Source organism: Haliaeetus albicilla, chromosome 2, assembly GCF_947461875.1.
Source record: "Haliaeetus albicilla chromosome 2, bHalAlb1.1, whole genome shotgun sequence".
NCBI classification, from domain to species: domain Eukaryota; kingdom Metazoa; phylum Chordata; class Aves; order Accipitriformes; family Accipitridae; genus Haliaeetus; species Haliaeetus albicilla.
In genome coordinates this window covers 64,581,055-64,602,544 of record NC_091484.1, presented here as the reverse complement: position 1 = coordinate 64,602,544, position 21,490 = coordinate 64,581,055, and the positions used below count along the sequence as shown (strand labels likewise).

The window sequence follows — 21,490 nt, the reverse complement described above, 5'->3', positions numbered from 1 at the left end:
GCCAACGGCAGCCCCTGGGGCGTCGGACCCGCGGGTGGCGGCTGTCCCTCCACCCCGGCGACGGCTTCGCGCCTGCGCCGTAAGGCGCCCGTGGAGCCGAGCCCGGCCGCCCGTGCGTCGGCGCGCCTGCGCAGCAGGTGCCAGCCGAGGGGGCGGGGCCGGGCGCTGCAGAGGGTGACGTCACCCCTCCGTCCCCGCCGCCGGCGCCGCCTCTGCCCGGCGAGGGAGGGCCGCGGCTTTGCCGGCTGCAGGCGCCGCCATGGCTGCCATATTGGGGAGGAAGTGAGAGCGGGAGGCGGCGGCGGCGGCCAGGAAGGAGCCCTTCCCTTTTCCCTTCTGCTTGGGCGGACGCAGGCTTCCCGGCAGCGGCGGCGACGGCGGCTTGCGAGACCCCCCGGAGCCGGCGGTGTAGAGGCAGCGGCGGGTGGCGGCGGAGCTGAGCGCGCCGGAGGCGGCGTTGGCCTAAGATGGCGGACCCGGCGGAGTGTAACATCAAAGTGATGTGTCGCTTCAGGCCCCTCAACGAGTCCGAAGTGACCCGCGGCGACAAGTACATCGCCAAGTTTCAGGGCGAAGACACCGTCGTCATCGCGGTGAGGGGCCGCCCCGGACGGGAGAGGCGGGGAAGCGCCGGGGGGGAGGGGGTGTCAGGGGTCGGCGGGGTCAGATACCGCGGGGATGGGCGCGGTGTGAGGCGGGAGGGCAGGGCCGAGGCGCTCGGCAGCGCCCGCGGGCGGGGACGCCTCGGGAAGGGGGGCGGCCTTTTTCGGGGGGGGGGTGGGGGCAAGGGGAGGGGGGCCGGCTAGTCTGGAGGTGGGCATGGTGGGGCAAAGAGCAGGGTACCGGTGGGGGCAGAGGTCCCCGAGCGGTGGGCGGTGGGTCGTAGGGAGACGGCGGCGGCGGCCGGTCAGGAAACCTTTGACAAAAGCGCTGGCGAAAGGCTTGCGACTTGGGGCGTAGCGTGAGGTTCCGTTGGCGAGCCCGAGCCACAGGGCACGCTTCGGTATGTCCACGGAAAATGCGTGAATCACGAGGTGGAGAGTAGCAGGCGAGTCCTGCAGTGTGTCCCCCGGCTAGGCTGTCCCCGGTTTCGGTGACCGCGATGAGTTTGACCGCTAAATTCGTGCTCAAAATGCATGCGTTGGAGCTACCTACCATCGAAGTAATCGTCTACAGAGAGTTGGGAAGAAAATGCAGAACAACAGTGCAGGCTTCAGTTTCGTGGTGCTTGTGACCTGTAAATCAGTCTCGAGCTAATAAATTTTGTTCTTAAAATCAGAATAAACGGACTTTTTGTAAAGTTTGTAAAGTTATTTTAACTGAAGTCACCTTACAAAGTAGGAGGCCTGTTATAAAACAATCTGGATGTTACAGGGGGAAAGGTAGTCCTTCCCTTCTTGTTTGGTGTATCATATTTAGCCACACAGTGGAACTGGAATGTAAAATTAAAGTACAGTAGTTTATTGCCTGGTTTGGTTAGCATTGTACAAACACACTTTATTCCCAATGTTTGTTTTATTTTTGCTAACTTTTAATCTGTGTTTTCATATAAATATTTTCCTCTATAGAGACAGTGCTGGTTCTGCATTACGGAAGGTAACTTAGATGTCAGTTATTATCAGTCTTCAAATTTTCTTTTTTATATTCTGTTTTTTGAGGCTACCAATGATAGCTTTTTTGCACAGTGTTTGAAGTTGAAGGACGTGATATAATAAAATACTTATTTTAGTAGCACTAAGTATTAGTGCTCTAGTCTGTTAATATTCAACTGAATTTGTCAATAAAATATGGAATTCCATGAGTCTGCAGCTACAAGAACAATAGCAAGCTTGTGAAATGAGGTAATTCAGGCTTATTTCAACTGGCCACTTAGTATCTCAAAGTACATCTCTTCTTCCTGAGGTTGTACAGGTAAACTCCTCAGAATAAGGAACCAAACCTGGAAAATGGAAAACTTAACTAGAACAAATGATCTTGCATCCATCAGTGAATACCCATTCATTGTGACACTGCATGTTTTGTTTAAAATCCATGACTAAGTTTAGAAACCTTGAAGTTTTCTGACATTTAAAAAATATTTTTTCCGTATCTTCTTTCAGTAGTTCTAGTCTAAAAGAAAACTTGTTTAAATACTCTTTAAGTATGCTTTTCAAATATCTAAAATGTAAATTGGGCTGAGGTGGTACTATATCTGAGTAGAACAGTCTGATGGCACGCTCCTGAGGGATCATGTGGGGCTTTCTGCTTGGGATTAGTGTTTAGTGTTACAGCTGTACTTTGGTGTTTTCTGCATTGGTAAAAATGACAACAAAAAAATCTTTCAGTGGTCCTAGGGCCAGGACTTGCTGTGTCTGACTTTGGGAAAAATGCCTCCCAGAATTATTAGATTGGGTAGTGGTGGCAGTATTTGTGTTCTGTTTCACAAAATCTTAATAAAGGATTGATATTCTGTGATTTTGTTTTTATAATGGTGGATATATGACAAGATCGATGTTCTCAAAGTTATGACTTGATTCTCTAAAACTGCTAAGACAATTACTTTAACTTGTTTTTTTAATTATTTTTTTTTTTAACAAGCTGACTGAGTTTATTTTATAAAGTTATGGACCTTCCAACCTAAGGCTGTAGGGAGCCACCTCTTGTGTGTGTGTGTGTTGTAGAATTGCCCAAGGGAGGATAGTAACAGAAACAGTCCTTCTCATGAAACAATTTCTAAAAACATTCCTCAATAAGTTGTATGTTTGGTTACTTTCAGCTATTTGGTTTCTGTCTTTATTGCTACATGTCATATGGGCTGCCTGTTGAACAGTAATTGAGCCACTTTTTTTTTTTTTTTTTTTACATAGCTGCTTTCCTCAGCTGCCTGAAGGACTTGCCCCTTCTGCGTGCACTGAGTCTGCTGAAACCGTGAAGGCTTCTTTAATAATACTTGGGAGTTGCCTTTAAAGGTAGATAGAAGGTGAAAACTAGGAGACATTGGAAGCAGAGCTTATACCAGACTGCAGATTTGGCTTTCTGGAGGAGGGTGGGGAGGGAAATCAGTGACTATAACCAAACCCTCCTCCTTCCTTGACTCCCCTGTCATCTCTGGTGTATCTATCCTCCCTTCTTGTTCTAGCTCCTATGTAATTACTGGCATGGTTGTCTTTCTGGACAAGTGAGTTGTTTTGATTTGTGTCAGATAAAATACTTGTTTTAATTGTAGCTAGTGTGTAACAGCAATTTGAGGGGACATATGGGGTTGGTATGTTTTAAAGAGCAGGCTTTGAAAAATTGCTGTCCTTCCACAGGATGAAACTTTTCTAACTAGCAAAGAGCTTTTAAAGTATTAATCAAAAGTGGCTTCTTTCCACTTTAATATTTTTATTAAATACTTTTTTCTAATGGTTCTTCCTGTTAATTCAATATAAGGGTTTTTTTTTAAACAGATAATAGGGTGACTTGTTATGAGTCTATGGCTTTTATTTTAAACATCTTAAATGTACCTTTATACAAAAACTGACAGCAATTTGCACATGGATTTCAGGCTTTTGAGTAAGATAAAACAGGGAGGAGTAGCAAGCTTATAATATCTATATGATTATGTCCTTTATTTTTTTCAAAGGTAAAACTGCTTGCAACTAAGTAGCTTTATAGTTCTGCATAACATATCTATACTTCTTTTTAAAAAAAATCTCTATACCTAGTCTTGCTCATCTTAAAACTGTTCAGAAGCGATAAGATAGATTACTGAATACAGTGACACTCAAGGATTTTGGACTGAAGCCCAAACTGAAAACAGTACTATCAAATGACTGAAGTGGCGAGGTGTTACGGGCATTCACGCAAATGGGCAGTATCCCTCTATTATCCAAACTTTGCTAGTAATGATCATAGTATATTCCTTATTTCTGTGGCTTTTAAGAGAGAATCATGGCTATCTGCCTGTATTTTCGTATTTGCTGAGAGTACTATTTTTTTGTATGTAAGATATAACCCCTGTAATCCTGGAAAGAGCTTGAGACATGTAGCTTGCTTTTTCATTACCTTTTAAACTAGTATTGGATAGTAAATGAGAGCAAGGCTAGGTTTAATTTATGTTAGAATCAGGTTAGTGAAGATCACTTGCTATTACTACAGCTCTTGGCAGCAGATTATTCAAAAGGAAAATATGCATTGCAGAAAAAAAGGCTGTGCCGGACTGTATAAATGCAAGAAGCAAGGTGCATTCTTAAAACAACTTTTTTTGTCTTATTTGCTAGGGTGAAGGAAAGCACTGCTTAATTAGAAACACATGAATAAAAATGCTTTATGTCTACAGTGCAACTTTAAACATGAATCAGAAATTGCAATCTGTAGCTGAAACAATCATACTCTTTTAGTGTTACTCTAATTTTTTTTTTTTTTACTTCATTCCATGAAATGGTGGATAATAGAGACATTTTGCAGATGATACTGGTATGATGATTTAACAGAAAGCAAATATTCTAGTTTACAGTAATATGTAAAGGAAGAGCTATATTCCCTGGCTGCTGTACCACTTGCTTAGAAACACCTCTACTCATATTTGGTTTTTGTTCTGAAATTCAATGATCATTTTTATGCCAGCAGTGCTTGCTTTCCTCTTTAGAAGAAACTTTTTACTAAAGCAAAGCTTGGCTGAAACTCTTGTTCCAAAATTCCTCTCTGTTTTGATGCTCAAAACTGAGTTTCTAGTCACAATTTTTTAAAATAAAATTACATGGTTTAGTCCTTCTGTAACAATAAATAACTGCTGTAAAAGTTGATATTTGAGTTGCAGTATTTGCACAGAAATAAGAAAAATGGGTCAGAAAGAGCTGAGATCCACTAACTGTTCTGTATTGTGTGCAGTTTTGTATGCATAGAGCTAGGACAAGAAGAAAATCCTTTTTCCTTATCCTAAAAATAAAATACTAATTTGGAACAGTGCCTTTTCACTCGTTTGCAGTCCTGGACTCCGTTAGGTGTGTCAAAGCAGCAGTACCTTAGCTTAGTAATAGGAAGAACTGACTCAGGTGTTTGACATCATACTTGCCAGAAATTATTCTTTGTGGGATTTTTCTTTTAACATGTTTTGTGCTGATGGGAAGAACTTTGTTTAATAAAGATGCAGAACTTAAAGGGAAGGTAAGCCCATTACTTATTACTTCAACCTCTCGCCAAGGATAAGCTAACCATGGGTGGGTATAGCATTGTTTTAACTGTCCATTCTAGCAAAAACCGGTAAAGAGCATCTGGGTATGTTGTGGTAGAAAAATATGCTACTGATTTTTCAAGTAAATTTTCACTGCTGACTTGGCTTCAGATGCTAATGCATAAAAAATAAGGTGAACTCAGGTAATTTACAAATAACCAGTTCTGTAGTTTATGGAAAGTCATAATGGTAGAAATAATTTGTTGGTTTTTTTTTTTAAAAAATTCTATGGGGATAACCTTAAGTATTTCTCGGACTTTTGAGGTAAGATTTCAGTCTAGTTGTAATTGCAGATTTTTGTGCAGTCCTCGTTGAAGGTACTGACAAAAACTAACTTTTCTGAAGAAACTTAACGCATTCTCTAAATCTTGTATGATTTAGATGGGTTGAGTGTCCTGTTATGTAAGGATAATGGGTAACTAGTCTTCAAGTTAACTGCAGAACTGTGTACTTGAACATAAACTCTTTATTAAGATTCAGTTTACTGCTAAATCGTGTTGGCAGATGTACTTTTTTGAGGGCTGTGAGAGCGCTTGCAAAGTTTTTGCTGTGGGACCACATCCCTTCAGTACAAGCAACTATGGGAGCTGAAGTTGTCTTGTAGTTGATTACTGACAGAACAAATGCTAGGCAAGGATTCTATTCTATTTGGAGCAAGGAAGTCAGAAGCTCTGCTTGTTTGCTTGATATTTTGTGTGTTACTTATAGGTCATATGTATTAAATTTTTATTAGGATTTGAGCAATGCTTGCTGAAAATTTCTGGAGTATGTCAAAGCAGCATCATATCATGGTAGTGACACTGCTACTACCACTGTTATGGACACCATGTGATAATGTTGCTTGGACCTTTTGTGTTTTCAGTTCATCATAATATCTGATTGTTTACTACTTGGGGAAGAAAAGGCATCTGGTATAGAAAAAATATCTGACACTTTAATCTTTCTTGATTAATCTCTTAAAGGTAATGAGGCAGCTTTCTAGGGCAGTGTAATCTGTGTAATACTGTTTTAGCTTTGTTTACAGCAGAAAGTAGACTGTAAAGAGAAGTGGTAAGACGTAGTGTTGCAGATGTCAAAGATGTGAAACCATACTGAGTGAGAGTAACTTGTATTCTTAAAACATAATTATCCTGGAACCTGCTTGGCTAAACCTAGTTGGTTAGATATTGATTCAGTAATGATGAAGCAGGGACATGCCTCTAATGTGGGTTTTCATAGGTGTGATAAGTGTACTGCAACCTGGGAAGGGAGGGAAATATGTAATTGGATTTTTGAGTGCTTTGAAGTTGTGTTGTGGCCTCATCTAGGAACGTATAATACTAAGGACATGTACAAAACCCCTTCACTTTCCACCTGCGAGGGATGGGGAAGTGACAAGCAGTATAAACAGGACTCCTCATAAGGGTTCTTTTGGCCAGAATTGTTAAATTTTGGGGGTATGTTGGTAGCAGTTGTTAATTTGAGGGAAATTGGAATTTGTCATGTGCCTACCAGCTTTCACTTTTAATAAACAAGATCAATTAAAGGCATTACTGGCCAAGTGAAGTTGTTGCAGGTTAGTTTTCTGTTCTTACTCGTCCTTGGCATTCATCATACGTGCTGTTCTTTATTTTAACATTTTGTCCAACAAAAGAGACTGTAATTGTATGGGATACTGTAATTTGGCTCTGTTCTCTTATGAAGGCATTTAAGAGGCAATTGGAGAGTAGATAGTCTAAAAAGTATTCTGTGTCTTTGTATTACTCTTAAATTAGTAAACATAATTTTCCTTTAACATAGATAAAGAAGAATAGTTCCATTCAGTCAACCTTTGCTTGGCAAAAGAATTAAAAAACCACAAACAAAAAAACCACAAACACACACAAAACCCTCTAAATACTGTTTAAAAATTTAGAGAAGGAAAGCTTTTTCAGAACCTGCTGCAAATACCTGTGGATTGCAGGATGGTTGCAGACTAGTGCAAGTTGTGCCTATAGTTCTTTCTAAACAAGTTATCTTCCTGTACCGGAAACTAGGCCTGATATTTTAATTTATTATTTTTTTTAAAGTTGGATTTCACTGAAGTAAATAAGAAAATCTGCTATTTGGCATCAGAAATATTCTGTAGTAATATATAAACACTTGATAATGTATGTGTATACATTCAAACATATACTATGCAAAATAATGTTTGCATTTTAATGTACTTTTCTGTTCTCATAGTTGTCATGGTCTACGGGGAACAGCAAAGATCAGATATGTTGGGATCTGTGAGAAACAGTATTGTTAACAGTTGCTGCATAGGCTGTCAGAAGATAATATCCAGGAACTTTCCCTAATTCTTCTGAAATCAATTTAATTGGAATACTTGTCATCTATATATTTTTCTGGAGTAATAATTTGGAGAAGAGTTTAAACCTTACAAGTACAACCACACAAATTCCTAATGCTGCACAGATTGTTTGCAGTGACATTGCACACTATCACTTTTCTTACTATATTTTTCCAAGGTGTAATTGTAAATATGATCCTCTAAAATGGTATTATTTCAGTGCATATAAATATGCACTTGAGCATGAAACAGATCTGATGAATATTTTGTGATGTAGATGACTTGCAATGTGTAGTGTGGCTGATTGATATTTGTGAAGTTGGAGGCTTCTTGAAACTACAGCTGCTAGTGAGAAAGAAAATGTATAGCTAGTGTTATCTTCTTCTACAGTGACTTACCTTTTTATGTAATGTATTCTCAGTCTTCATTTTCTTACCTCAGGGTTACTTGGAACTTGTTAGTTGTTTGTCTTCTGGTATATGTAATGGCCTCAATCCTACCTGTAGAACGTAGGAATTTGAGGTGTATTTGAAGCTAAAATGAGTAATCAAGAAGGCCTGTGTTTTCCCTGCTGTGAAACAAGCATTCTGACAAACTTCAGCACCTTAGGGATAGTTTCTGCCTACCGAGTCTTGTGGTTTCTTGAGCATATTTACACAGTGAATGCTGTAATTATTTTTTCCAAGAGGGAGCTCATCCACCTGAATTCAAGCCCTCTCAGCAGATAGATATGTGTTGAATCTAAAAAGCTTCATTTGGTATTATGCTAGATGTTATTAAAAGACAAATGGAAGGTCAGGCTGGGGAAGGGAATGTGGTGGGTGGGTGAAAGATGGAAGCTATACTTGTTTCTTTGCCAGAGAGGCAGTTCAGAATATCCTTGAGGGAGGATGATAATGAATGACCATAGTGGCTAGCAGGTTGAGGGAGTTGATTCTCCCCCTCTCCTCTCCTCTCATGGGACCCCACCTGGAGTACTGTGTTCAGTTCTGAGGCCCCCAACATAAGAAGGACATGGACCTGTTGGAGTGGGTCCCGAGGAGGGTCACCAAGATGATCAGGGGACTGGATCACCTCTCCTATGAAAACAGGCTGAGAGAGTTGGGGTTGTTCAGCTTGGAGAAGAGAAGGCTCCAGGATGATCTTATAGCAGCCTTCCAGCACCTAAACGGGGACTACAGGAAAGATGGGGAAGGACTCTTTAACAGGGAGTGTAGTGATAGAACAAGGGGTAATGGGTTTAAACTGAAAGAGGGTAGATTCAGATTAGGTGTAAGGAAGAAGTTCTTCACTGTGAGAATGGTAAGGCACTGGGACAGGTTTGCCCAGAGAAGTTGTGGATGCCCCATCCCTGGAAGTGTTCAAGGCCAGTTTGGATTGGGCTTTGAGCAACCTGGTCTAGTGGAAGGTGTCCCTGCCCATGGCAGGGGGGGTTGGAACTAGATGATCTTTAAGGTCCCTTCAAACCCAAACCATTCTATGAATTAAATTTAGGCAAAATGGAGCACTTGCAAGTGAGCGTAGCAGCGGTAACTGACCTAGGTCCCTTGTAAACCTTGCCTGTCTGCGTCGCTGCCTGCTAAATCAAGCTCTGAAAATGCTAAAAAAATTGGAACTTCATAAGATGAGCATAATAGTTCATATCCTAATGGATTGTCAGCTGTGTAGAACGGTGTTATGAAAATCTTTTCTTTAAAACAAAACAAAATCCAACATTCCTTTAAAAAAAGCTATGTCAGAGCTTCTTCTTACAGTGTCTTCCAAAATAAGTCTTCTGTGAAAGGTTCCCTTCCTCCAAAGTGGCCTTTTCTTCTGCTTATGGAACTTTATTTTAAGGATATCATGTAAGGGGAAATAGTTGTTATGCTGACTGTAGGTGATCTGAATGTTTCTTTTTGGTTTGAGGTTTTTAACAAATATTACCAAGATGGATGTTCTGTGTGATGTGGTATAAACTGGTTTTAATAATTGGGTTTACCAGAGTAAACCTGCTACCAGAGTAGAAGAGAATAAGGGATTCTTAGATGCACAGACTAGGCATTGGCTTACCTTGTAAATCAAGTAAATTGAGGTCATGTGGCAGAGTAGTTTTGGAGAACCATTTAGGTTGCACTTTGAAAACAAATGTATTTAATTCAAGGCCTTACTTGTAGGCAAGCATGTGAAGATTTAGGCAACACTATATAAGCCGATTTCCTTGCTACAGTCTTCAAGTGCTTAAAATAAAACAAAAGATTGGGTTGAGACAGCGTAGGCTACTTCTAAACTATATGAACAAGCACCTTCCACTTCTCCTTCCAGCATCTGGTTTTTAATAGCTCTCTGTGTCGTCTTTTTTTTTTTTTTTCAGTCCAAGCCATATATATTTGACCGTGTATTCCAGTCAAACACATCACAGGAACAAGTATACAATGATTGTGCTAAAAAGATTGTCAAAGGTAAGGTAGAACAGCAACTTTAACCATAAGGAAATGTCTCATATTCGTGTGGATTTAATTGTGAAAACTGATACTTCTATTGCTCCCTTTTGCTTTCTGAGTGTTTAATAAGAGCCATCGTGGATCATAGCAGTATAAAATCATCCTGTAGTTGAGCCGATAAATTATGTCAATACTTAACCTGCTGTTTCAGTCAATTGCAACATTTGATAACATTTACCTGTCATATTTTGGGTTTTTTGCAGTTCTCTGCAAAAGATTGTTTACAACAGTTTGTCAGAAATTTAATCAAAGTAACTCTTATGAATAGGTTTGTTGGGGGGGTTTTCCCCCCCTTAAATTTATTGGTGAAAACATCCTGCATTAGTTTGTTTGGAGGAATATAAGAGGAAAGGAAACTTGTGAAATCCCATGTATGCTATAGATCTTTTCTAAGCTTGTTCATTTAATACGCAGTTTAAGGAGGATTTTTTGAATATGATTTTTAGCTTCACAATTAAAAGTTTAAACATGAGTTATTGCTGTGCATGTCAGGGTGTACAGTTTTTCCAAACTTGAATTGTCAGAATTGGCCTACTAACTTCAGAAAATCAAGTCTTATCACAAAGAAGGTTATACCACAGTAAGTTGTTGTAGTAAGCAATTATCTAGTTCTCTGAAAATAAAATTGATTAATTTCTTGAGGAGATCAGTAATAAGTTCTAATTGACACAACTTTCAAAATAACTTTAACAAAGCCTTGTCAGAAACCCCTGAAATATCAGCTATTAGTGACAAGAGAAGGTTGGGTAAATGTAGGGGTTTTTTGATCATTAGAAAAGTGAATTGCTGTGGGGAAAGCCATGCTGCTGCAACTATTTAACCCTTTAATGAATTCAGTAGTAATCAGGATTAGATCAGAAGTTTACTCCTTAAAAAACAAAGTTAACCAAGAATTGTAACGCTGCCCCTTTCCTCCATCTAAAAATCTGACCTGTTTCTCTGCGTGGCTTTTCTAGGCTATGCTACATCAGGTGGCAAACGAGCTCTAGTGGTGGTACAAATGGATTATGGGTATGATGGGCTGGCAAAGACTTCCCTATTTGGAGTATCTCATGCTTGTTTTTGGAAAATGAAAGTTTGCTTGCAGGATGTGATTCTATAGTAACTGACTTGTAAACAAGCCAACCCACCAGCCCTTCACCCCTCACTTTGGGTTGGTTCATTCATAATTTGAAATATAAACTTATGGCCAAAGAGTAGGCTGCTTAAAACTTACAGCATAGCCCTTTCTCTTCACAGTTGGACAATTAAACTTTCCTGAAGGCAGAAAATATTATAGTGTTCTCGTGTATGGTTTCTTCTTCTGAGTTATCAAAGACTTATCTATTCAACCTGGCAGTTGTATCGATTTCCTTTTTGTTCCTGACTCTGAAGTCCTGATTTTTCTGGTTGAAGGAACAGATGCTTCCAATACAGTAAACTTCTAAAATGTAGTCAATGATGACTTAATGCATTAAAAGGGGTAGGGAGGAACACCCTCCCTCCCCCCAGCTGTAGCACAGAGTTCCCAAACATTGAATGATTTAACTTGCTGAACATTTTAGGAACTGCCTGCTTGCATTCTCTTTCATTTGACTTTCCTTTAGAAGAAGGAAATGAACCCTAATGAAAATACTCTTTCTCTTTAGATGTGCTTGAAGGATACAATGGTACAATATTTGCTTATGGGCAAACGTCGTCTGGAAAGACACACACTATGGAAGTAAGAAATCTTAAAATAATTTTCCTCTTAATGTCACTGTCATCTCTTTTCATCACAGTAGTCTTATCTTTGTAGAAATAAGATGCCTACTTGTTTTCATCTTGCAATTTTAATTTTCTTTCCCTTTTCCATTGCAACATTTTGGTACCCAAAATGTTTTTTTAGGACCGAGCATGGCGATTACTGTATTTTTTCAGCCCTCAGTAGCAGGATGAGAAATGCAAGAATAATGTTATTAGTACATTTTCACTTGTAGTAGTTTGGGAGATTTCTGAGGCTATTCTTTTCACTCCTGGCAAATGCTGGGGCTAAATGGATGGTCAAGACTCTCCTTTATAGGTAAAACAAGTGCATCATACCTGTCAGCATTATTTTAAAACTAATTTGTCTGTTAACTGTTTGTTTTGCCTTTGGATACTGTTATGTTGGATTCAGTATGTTTCATTTTATTGTATTTTTTTCTAATAAGGGGAAACTTCATGACCCAGATGGAATGGGTATTATTCCAAGAATAGTGCAAGATATTTTTAATTATATTTACTCTATGGATGAGAATCTTGAGTTTCATATAAAGGTAAAATTTTCTTCTTTGTTACTTATTTAATCTATGTTAAAACTGTAAGTAGTCTATGGTTAAATGGATGTTCTGTATCTGTTTCAAATGCCTGTAACTTGGAAAATCTAAACGTGAGTTATTTCTGAATTAACTGACTCTTCTTAAAGAAGAATTACGTTAACACTTTAATCTTGTTTCCATTAAACATTGATGGTAGCTATCCTGATAACTTATGGCAGTGCTGAAAGTGTTTGAAGCTTTTGATCAAAATAGTTTCTTCTTAAAGGTGTATTTTAGTTCAGCCTTAAGGACTAGAGCTAGACATGGTATTATGTGGGAGGTCATAATAATCATGTGGGGATCCTTCTGGTCAAAAAGCAAAGCATTTGTGCTTTCTGATGCTGTATCTTTATTCCCCTTCCCACTTCTAGGTGTCATATTTTGAAATATACTTGGATAAAATAAGGGACCTTTTGGATGGTAAGCCTTTTATTTATATTGAACATAGAAAATTGTTCTGGAGAGAGGTATATTAAAAAAAACCCCAAACCTTATCATGATACTAAGATACGTATGTAGTATGCTGATAACCTATACATGATAAGGGTACATCAAAATGAGAAAGTATGGAGCTAATTTATATAATATTACTAAAGCTGCAGTAGTGGTGGTTTCATGTGTATTAAGTTTTTATAATGTGTTGCTGAGAAATAACATCTATGACTCGGACATGTATTGTACACAGCTCATTCATCTTGAAAAGAAATATATGTTAGCTTTAGAACTTTTTCTCTTCCAGTTTCAAAGACCAATCTTTCTGTTCATGAGGACAAAAATAGAGTTCCCTATGTAAAGGTGAGCATCAACCTGATATGTTTTCATCTTTCAGTCCTCTAGTGTATGTCATTTACTTTTGGCTTGTTGGTGTGGTGGGTTTTTGCCTTTTTTTTTTTTCTAAAGGGTTGCACAGAGCGTTTTGTATGTAGTCCAGAAGAAGTTATGGATACTATAGATGAAGGAAAATCAAACCGACATGTAGCAGTTACAAGTAAGTATTATCTTTTGTCTCCTTTTAGTGCTTTATTGATTTGCTTCTGGTATGCCTTAAGAAGTAGGGAAGACAAAAATAGTAAGCTTAAATCATTCAGGTTTTTGAAAGGGTCTAGCATAAGCAGTTTCGGTGTGTCTTTCAGAAACAAGTATTTCAATTCATTTCTTGTTAGATGTTGTTACTTAGGCTTGGGCTGAAAGGAGAAAGTAAGTGATCAGTGAGGAGCTCTGAATCATTGGAGAAAAAGGTGCAGTTCTGCATTAGGAATAGCGCAAAATCCCAGTTTGTGGAATTTGTTTCAGTTAACCTATGAATCCACAAGTAAGGTGCTGTGGCTCGTCTACAGTTTGGCAATTCTGCTGCATATTCTAAGAAAAGCTGGTCAGAATATATATTCAGACATGCTGCAGATTTAAGCAGTGTCCCAATGTCCCAAGTTTTTTGGCCTGTGGCATGCAGCTGCATTGCAAGGGGCTATATCATAGGTCTCCAAATTCCCACAAAAAGCAGGATTAGGAAGTGACAGAGGGTTTAAAAAAAAAAAAAAAAAAAGACAAGGGAAGATGAGGTGCATGCAAAATAATACTTAAGTTCTTAGCAACTGAAGTGACTGTCAGAAATCTTTGAGAGCCAGTTTGAGGGTGAGTTTCACAACCTTCCTTTGTCTAGTACTTTATTCAGGAAAAGAAAGAATATGCAATCATTAAGAAAATAAGAGATTTTTCTTCTCATTTCTTTGGTTAAGGAACAAAAAATAAAAATATCGTGTTTCTTTTAAGGGATGACTCAGTCCTGCACTTTCACTTTATTGCTCCTAGTTAGTAAGGTTCTGAAGCAGAGACCAGACTAAGTAATGGAGAAATAACAGAAATTTGGATAGAAGGATATTATTCTATGTTGAGCTGCTTCTGTGGCATCAGTAAGCTGGTGTTTTTAGGCCTGTGAGGGATTTATGGTTAAAGGGAAGAAGAAATAGGCAGACATTCGCATTCACATTGCAGTCAGATTAAATTTTGTTAATGAATTAAAATCGTTCTTTAAATTCAGTAAGTCTTGTTTAGTCTACATGTTTCACAGCAGAGGGGACAGTAGGTATTTAAACCAGAAAAGGGTGAGAGGTTTGGGCCATCCAGTTCAAATTTTCACAAAAGGATAATATGTGATACATTGTAGCTCTACCAAAAAAAACCCCCAACCCTCCCAAACCCGCTATGTTCTTGTTTCAGAATGCAAATGTCCTTTTTGTTCTATTGTGAAATCCATAGTTGACAGGCTAGCAAATCTTATCAGTGAGCTTATGTGGTATTAATAGAAGCCCAAGGAAGACTGGATCTTTGTTACTCAATTAGACGATACTGTTAGTTTTATTGTCATTGAGAGACTATACAGTTTCATTAGCTTTAGATCTGTTGCTTCACTGTGGGAAGATACTGTTTTGTTAAGTTAGTTTGGTTGTACAAATATTTTTGTCAATTTGTATATTTTGGATTATAGATATGAATGAACACAGCTCCCGAAGTCATAGTATTTTTCTTATTAATGTAAAACAAGAGAATACTCAAACAGAACAGAAACTAAGTGGAAAACTTTACCTTGTGGACTTGGCAGGTAGTGAAAAGGTAATTCTAAATTTCTTTTTCTGCTCTGAAAAACTCCGGTTATTCTTTACAATCAAATATTTTACATTAATACTGATTCTTCAGTTGTCATTTCTGAAGCGTTTTAATTATGACTTTGAAATGTGGTCTCTGAATCGTAGTCTGGCTTGATTATTTAAGCTGATCTGCGTTTCTGCAGTTGGGGTTTGTAAATATGGAATAAGGTAGGGAAATAGGCTAGAGTTCAGTCTTGGTATCTGAGAGAGCAAAAAAGTGTACAGGTGTGTTGGCTAGCCAGGTACTGGAATAAAAATACTTTTATGGATGTGGAATATCTGGATTTTCTTATGTAGTGGTACCAAGTTTCTTAATTTGAAATTCTGATTAACATTGTTTAAAATGACAGCTTGCTTTCCTGTGTCAATGGTTTAAAGCAGAGAAGGAAATATGTACCATTTTGCTTATTCTGTATCACTTTTTATAGACTGTAATTAGCCTTTCAAGAGCTGGATTTTTGACATTCTTTTCATCTTTGCTTCTGGGTTTATCCCCATCTTTGTCTCTGGCATTTTTCAGTCCTTTCTGCTTGCTGTTGTCTTTCCTCATGTCATTGTTCTATGGCCTTTTTGTTGTCTCTGGTCCTCTATTCTGAAATGTTTTTCTTAGTAATGGTCTTTTTTTTTTTTTTTTAATGCTTCCAGTTTCATTCTCGTTAAAGCGAGAATGAAGTTAAAGGACTGGGTTGCAGGTCTCCTTTCTCTGTAGTTTTGTTCCTTTCACTGTTTATTTCAAACTTTACTTTTGTGCTTCTCCCAGTCTTGTTGAAATACATGAGGTTTTCTGATGCCTTGTCTTGAATTGGTTTAAACATGGGTAAATAGAATTGCTTAGTTATAGTCATGATCAGAGCTTGGTGAGAAGAATAGTAAAGAGAGGGTTATAGGACTCCAAGTCAAATTCAGCCCTTGAGGCAGAAGAGCTAAGGTAAATAGAATGGTGTCAGGGTAGATTTTTTTCACATTTCTGCTGATATATACTTAAGTTCCTCAAACACTCATGTAGGTCAGATTCAGCCTCTAAAATCTGTTCTTACAAATTCTTGCTAATATAAACTGCTGTATTCTCGGGGGGGAGGTGCTGTTATGTGGTTTGTTGGGATTTTTGGGGGTTTTTTGTTTGTTAAGGATGACCTCTGGACAAACTATTCATAATGCTTCTTTTCTTTTACTTGAAGGAATTAAAATTTTTTGACAAACTTCAAACAACTTTTGAATTTGTTTATTTGATGGAGGTTTTTAACTATACACGTATCTTCTATGAAAAGGTGTACTTTGCAGGGAAAATACTCGCTTCAGTTTAAAAAAAATCAGAAACATCTTCACACACTGAGTTCTGAATGAAAAACTGATGGTGAATCAGGGAAAGAGTCTGAGGAGGAGTTTGCTTATTCTAATCCAGCTTGTTTATGAGTACCTCAAAGTCAGGGAGACTGACTTAAAAGCAGAAAAATTACTCAAGTCTTTATATTAAATGTGGAAGGTGTTTTTTGAAGATGCATTTAGTAATTTACTGAAATATTTGTATAGGTTAGTAAAACTGGAGCAGAAGGTGCTGTGCTGGATGAGGCCAAGAACATCAACAAGTCTTTGTCTGCTCTTGGAAATGTCATCTCTGCTTTGGCGGAAAGCAGTGTAAGTGTTCTTTTTTGTATTTTTATAGTTCAAGGTTAAAGGCTTGTGTCTCTGAATGTGATGATATACAGAAATTCTTTACTAATGTCAGTGATATGCATGGAGTCTTTTAAACTAATCCAATTGCAGAAATGCATTGCAAATGGCTGTTACATGATAATTAATGAAGTTACATTTAATGTTGAAGAACCTAACTTTCAGTATGGTACTTTTCTTGTACTCTGGAAGTTACCAAACATAGAAGTACAATTTTATGTCACCCCATGTGTGTTCAGTCTTATGATTTATGAATTAAAGTAGAATTTAATGTCTTTCTAATGAAGTTATGCCTAGCAAAAACATAGCTCTTATTCCAGCAAATTAAATAATGTGTCTGAAAAAACCATGACTGATTCATTTAACTGTTTTCTTGGTAGACTTATGTTCCATATCGTGATAGCAAAATGACCAGAATCCTTCAAGATTCACTAGGGGGTAATTGCAGAACCACTATTGTTATTTGCTGTTCTCCTTCTTCATACAATGAATCTGAAACTAAATCTACTCTTCTGTTTGGCCAAAGGTGAGTAAATGACTTCATATTTTGCTCTTACTATGCTCAGAAAGAAATGCAGAATGAGAAATAAGTAAGGTACTCTTGTTAAGATTCCTGAACCAAATTAATTAGAATGTTTACTTTCTTTCTGTAATTCTTCAGAGCCATGTGGCTAAGTGTTGTGATCTATTTTATATTATATAAAAATCTTTAAACTGGGCAGGACCCTGAAGACTGTGTATTTTGAGGACAGCATATAGTTTGGTTCAAAATGTGGTTTAATGTATAGTCTTGGAGGGTAATTAATACCCCCCCCCAAGTGGAAGGAGGGAGGGAGGAAGGAATTCTCCCTTGTTAAGTTGAATCCTTTATTTGCTGGGAGAACCTGGGAGAACCTGTCCTCTGCCACTCTTTCTTTGATAGTGTGCTGAATTACATCTTCTGGTCTGTTTTCTGTATCTAGCATTCCAGTAACATTAGAGTTAATACTTCTAAATTCCTGTGTCATTTGTAATTGAATTTATAAGTACCCATTTCAAATTTGGCATTTTGTTAGGTAACTGTTCCTTGCCACTCCGTTATTAAGGCTTCATCGTAATACTCCAGTTCCTGACCACTAGATTTAATTACTTCATTTACTGCAGCACATTACGAAATCTGTCAGCGTTTTACTTGGTTCATCTGGTCTTCTATGTTAGCATACATCTTCCACTTTAGTTCAACAAGATAAATTTCTACTGGTCTTTTCAGAGAAGTGTTTTTATTATGGAAAGTAGATCCGATGACTTCAGAACTTCTTAAAAATCTGGCAGAATATGGGTAGTTAGTGGGTGTAGAGTAATGACTGCATTCCGCAGTAGTAGAGGACTTTTTGTCCTCTTTTAGAATCTAGGAGGTCTTTTCCTTTCCTCTTAGTATTTCTTGAATGAGCTACCAGGAGGTGTCTCCCCGCTGTAGCTCTGGTGTCTCCCCGCTGTAGCTCTGGTGTCTCCCCGCTGTAGCTCTGGTGTCTCCCCGCTGTAGCTCTGGTGTCTCCCCGCTGTAGCTCTGGTGTCTCCCCGCTGTAGCTCTGGTGTCTCCCCGCTGTAGCTCTGTAGTTTCACTGCCTCATGCTCTTCACTTCTTCAGGAGTTAATAGAGTATGCTTCTATCTTAGTCACCATAGTTAGTCTGGTATATTAATTCAGCCTTCTTGGGATGATAAATTCATGATGAAACCCTAAGCTGTAGAAACTGAAGGCTAGATAAATATCATGTAACTTAGGAAATCATGTGTCTTTTGGTAGTAATCAGTCCCAATAAGACTTTGCAGAAAGATGTTTATAGGAGTCCTATTGGGGCGGAGGGGGAATTGCTAACTACCATTAAGCTTTTTTTCCTGTTTTGATCGTTGAGGGGGAGTATTTGGTAGTAGGACACTATACAGAAAAATTACTGAGGTAAGTGAGGTATGGCACTGAAGTAAAAACTGTACATTAACTTTATGATGATACATTATTAGCACCCATAGTTTCATCTCCTCATCCAAACACATTAGCTTTGATTTGCCTTACTGAATGTAGAAAATCACATCTGAACTTCATAGCCTGTATGCCTTTTTGGTTAATGGAGATCTAGTAACTGGGTTTTTAGGTTGAAATGAGCTGTTTCTTAAATAAGCTACATGGTTTATACCCTAAAAGTATTATGCTCTCCATCGGAGAAATGTTTGCTAGGTGTGGTGAATGCTACCCTTTGTTCAAAGCTGTGCATTACTGTCTTGACTTGAATTCTTTCAGGTGAAAATATGCAGCTGAATTTTTTGAACTTAGCCAGCCTGAGATTTTTCAGCCTTCCCAAAGTTTATTGTATTGCTCTGTCCATTAACAGTTGTATCAATCCAATTGAAAGCATAGTAAGTTGACAGGGAGTAGAAATAAGCTTTTGGAAGAGGTGGGAATGTTTACATTTCTACCAGTGATATGTAGAAATTTTATTTAATAGCCTTTAATTCCCTTCTTCAAAAACGAAGTTTCAGAGCTTTTTTGCTTTTTTCTTTGTAGAGCAAAGACCATTAAGAACACAGTCTGCGTTAACGTGGAGCTCACTGCAGAACAGTGGAAGAAAAAGTATGAGAAGGAAAAAGAGAAGAACAAGACTCTGCGTAATACCATACAGTGGCTAGAAAATGAACTCAATAGATGGCGGAACGGTGAGAAGTGATTATATTTTTGTTCTGCAAACTTTAGGTGAGACAACAGACGCCGAATGAGTCTTCAGGATACCAAAAATAACTAAGAGCACTATGCAAGACAGTAATAAGAATATTAAAGCTAGCGTATTAAGCTGACATTGCAACTTCATATTTTTCACTGTATGCAACTGGAACAACTTCTAATAATCACATAATGTCAGAAATGTCTGGAAGTATATTGGTGCTAGGTTCTTCAACACTTGGTTTGCTAGCAGAGCTAGAGTTAACATACGTTCTAAAAATGTTATTTTGGGGGAGAAAAACTGATATTAATTTTAAATGCAGGAACTGAGTAAAATATTGCCTCTGTTTTTCTAATTCAAATCAATATCACAAGAACTTGTCCTCGTTTGAAGCTCAAACATGTTAACAGGCAAAAAACCCACCCAAACCCCCAAATTGCTGACAGTACAGAATATGAAGTCATCCTTTCTTCCTGAATAATTAACTTCGTATTGATTTGAAGTGTCTGGCAAAATGCAAGTTATATATGAAGCCTTAAATTCAGGAAAGGAGGAACATAGGTCATACTTACAGATGTGTTCTGGAGTTTGGCAGCTGTAGAAGATGATTTTGCAGTCTTGTAGACAACTGTACCACATCCTGATGTTAATCTGAGAAAAATGGGCTCACTTAAATAAGTTTAGTAGGATGTGGGTTTTTTTTTGTTGGGGTTTTTTTTCATAGAGATGGTATGAGGCCACACCTGAAATGTCAAGTATCATTCTTGCAGAATATTGACACAAGATACTGGAGTGTCAGAAAGAGCCCATACCTTCCAAGAACTGCATAAAATGTTTTGTAATAAGATGCTAAGGAATTCAGTTTAGTTTACCAGAGAAGTGCCTTGATTAGTGTGCAGTATTTTTTCTATGTGAAGTTAATAAAGGGTTCTCATCAGAAAAGGCTTAATGAACACAAAAGGATAAAAGTGTAACTGAAAAACTATTTTAAACTGGAAGCAAAGCAATTTAAAAGTAAATGTGGCTACTTAGCAGAACAGACTGCCAAGGGAAAAGAAAGGGTTTTCTGTCTTCAGGGCAAGTTAGGTGCCTTTCTAGAATATAGTTTGATATGAGATGTGGAGCTCATAGCAGAGTAACTGGGTGAAATATAAAGTTCTGTGATAAGCAGGAGATATTTAGATGATCTAGTGGTAATTTTTTTTAAACCATGTAATCATGGGAACTTGACTGCTTATTAACTGTGGAGCAGTACTGTTAGTGGGGAGCGTGTAATACTTCTCAAGGGTAACTTTGTGGAAGATACTTCATGGCTGACTGTTCTAAAAGTAAGTATATCCTTTTCTTTAAGGGGAGACTGTACCAGTTGATGAACAATTTGACAAGGAGAAGGCCAACTTAGAAGCTTTTGCAGTGGACAAGGATATTACTGTTATTAATGATAAACCAGCTACCACAATTGGAGTAACGGGCAATTTCACTGATGCTGAGAGAAGAAAATGTGAGGAAGAAATTGCCAAACTATACAAACAACTGGATGACAAGGTATGTCATTCTTACTTAATGTAAGACCTCTTGGAAATTTATCCTGAACTATATTACGCAATATTTAATTTGCCAGTCTTCATTTGTTAGTACAGCTTGCTTAAGTATTTGCTGGGAGTGTCTACTCTAATTCTGAAGCTCTGATTAAGAGAAATAAAAATTTCTTTATCTGGTGCTACCTTAGTATCCTTTCTTAGTTGCTCTCCCTTCTTTGCTGAAAATACTAAAAAAAGCCCTGAAAACTGAAATATCAGTACATAGGAAAAAAAAGATAGAAATGAAAGTTAGGAAGGAAAAGTTAATAAGTGTCTTGAATGGTATTTCTACTTTCTGGGTATAGAACATTCCTAGCTGATTGTTTGGAATAATATTATAGCAGAGAAAGGAAAATAATGAGAAAGCGGGGAAAATGAGTAATTTGAAGACAGCAGGTTTTTTCCTTCCATGTTATGCATATTTTATTTGAACATAATTTTAAATTGAAGTAGTAGTACTAAATTTGGAGAGGGGAAAAAAAAATCTTTTAACTAAATCTTAATTGTTTCTTGGAAGTTAGAACAACTTGGAGAAAATTTGTAAAAGCACAGATATAAGAGTTTTTTGTCTTTGAAGCATGGTGTTTTACACATAC

At 38.0% G+C, this 21,490-nt stretch overlaps 1 protein-coding gene across 2 annotated transcripts in view; it reads left to right on the top strand.

Moving 5' to 3' along the window:
- The first annotated feature begins 204 nt into the window (after window positions 1-204).
- Window positions 205-21,490, top strand: part of KIF5B (kinesin family member 5B) — a 38,545-nt gene continuing 17,259 nt past the window's right edge. Inside the window, exons 1-12 of one of the 2 annotated variants that reach the window (XM_069778094.1) lie at window positions 205-593; window positions 9,856-9,943; window positions 11,614-11,687; window positions 12,157-12,261; window positions 12,675-12,723; window positions 13,043-13,098; window positions 13,204-13,291; window positions 14,789-14,913; window positions 16,479-16,583; window positions 17,000-17,145; window positions 19,161-19,309; window positions 20,666-20,859. In XM_069778094.1, coding sequence (XP_069634195.1) covers window positions 468-593; window positions 9,856-9,943; window positions 11,614-11,687; window positions 12,157-12,261; window positions 12,675-12,723; window positions 13,043-13,098; window positions 13,204-13,291; window positions 14,789-14,913; window positions 16,479-16,583; window positions 17,000-17,145; window positions 19,161-19,309; window positions 20,666-20,859 — 1,305 coding nt within the window. In that variant the 5' untranslated portion in view covers window positions 205-467. The remainder of the gene's footprint in view (window positions 594-9,855; window positions 9,944-11,613; window positions 11,688-12,156; window positions 12,262-12,674; window positions 12,724-13,042; window positions 13,099-13,203; window positions 13,292-14,788; window positions 14,914-16,478; window positions 16,584-16,999; window positions 17,146-19,160; window positions 19,310-20,665; window positions 20,860-21,490) is intronic. The other variant, XM_069778093.1, reaches the window with a different exon arrangement.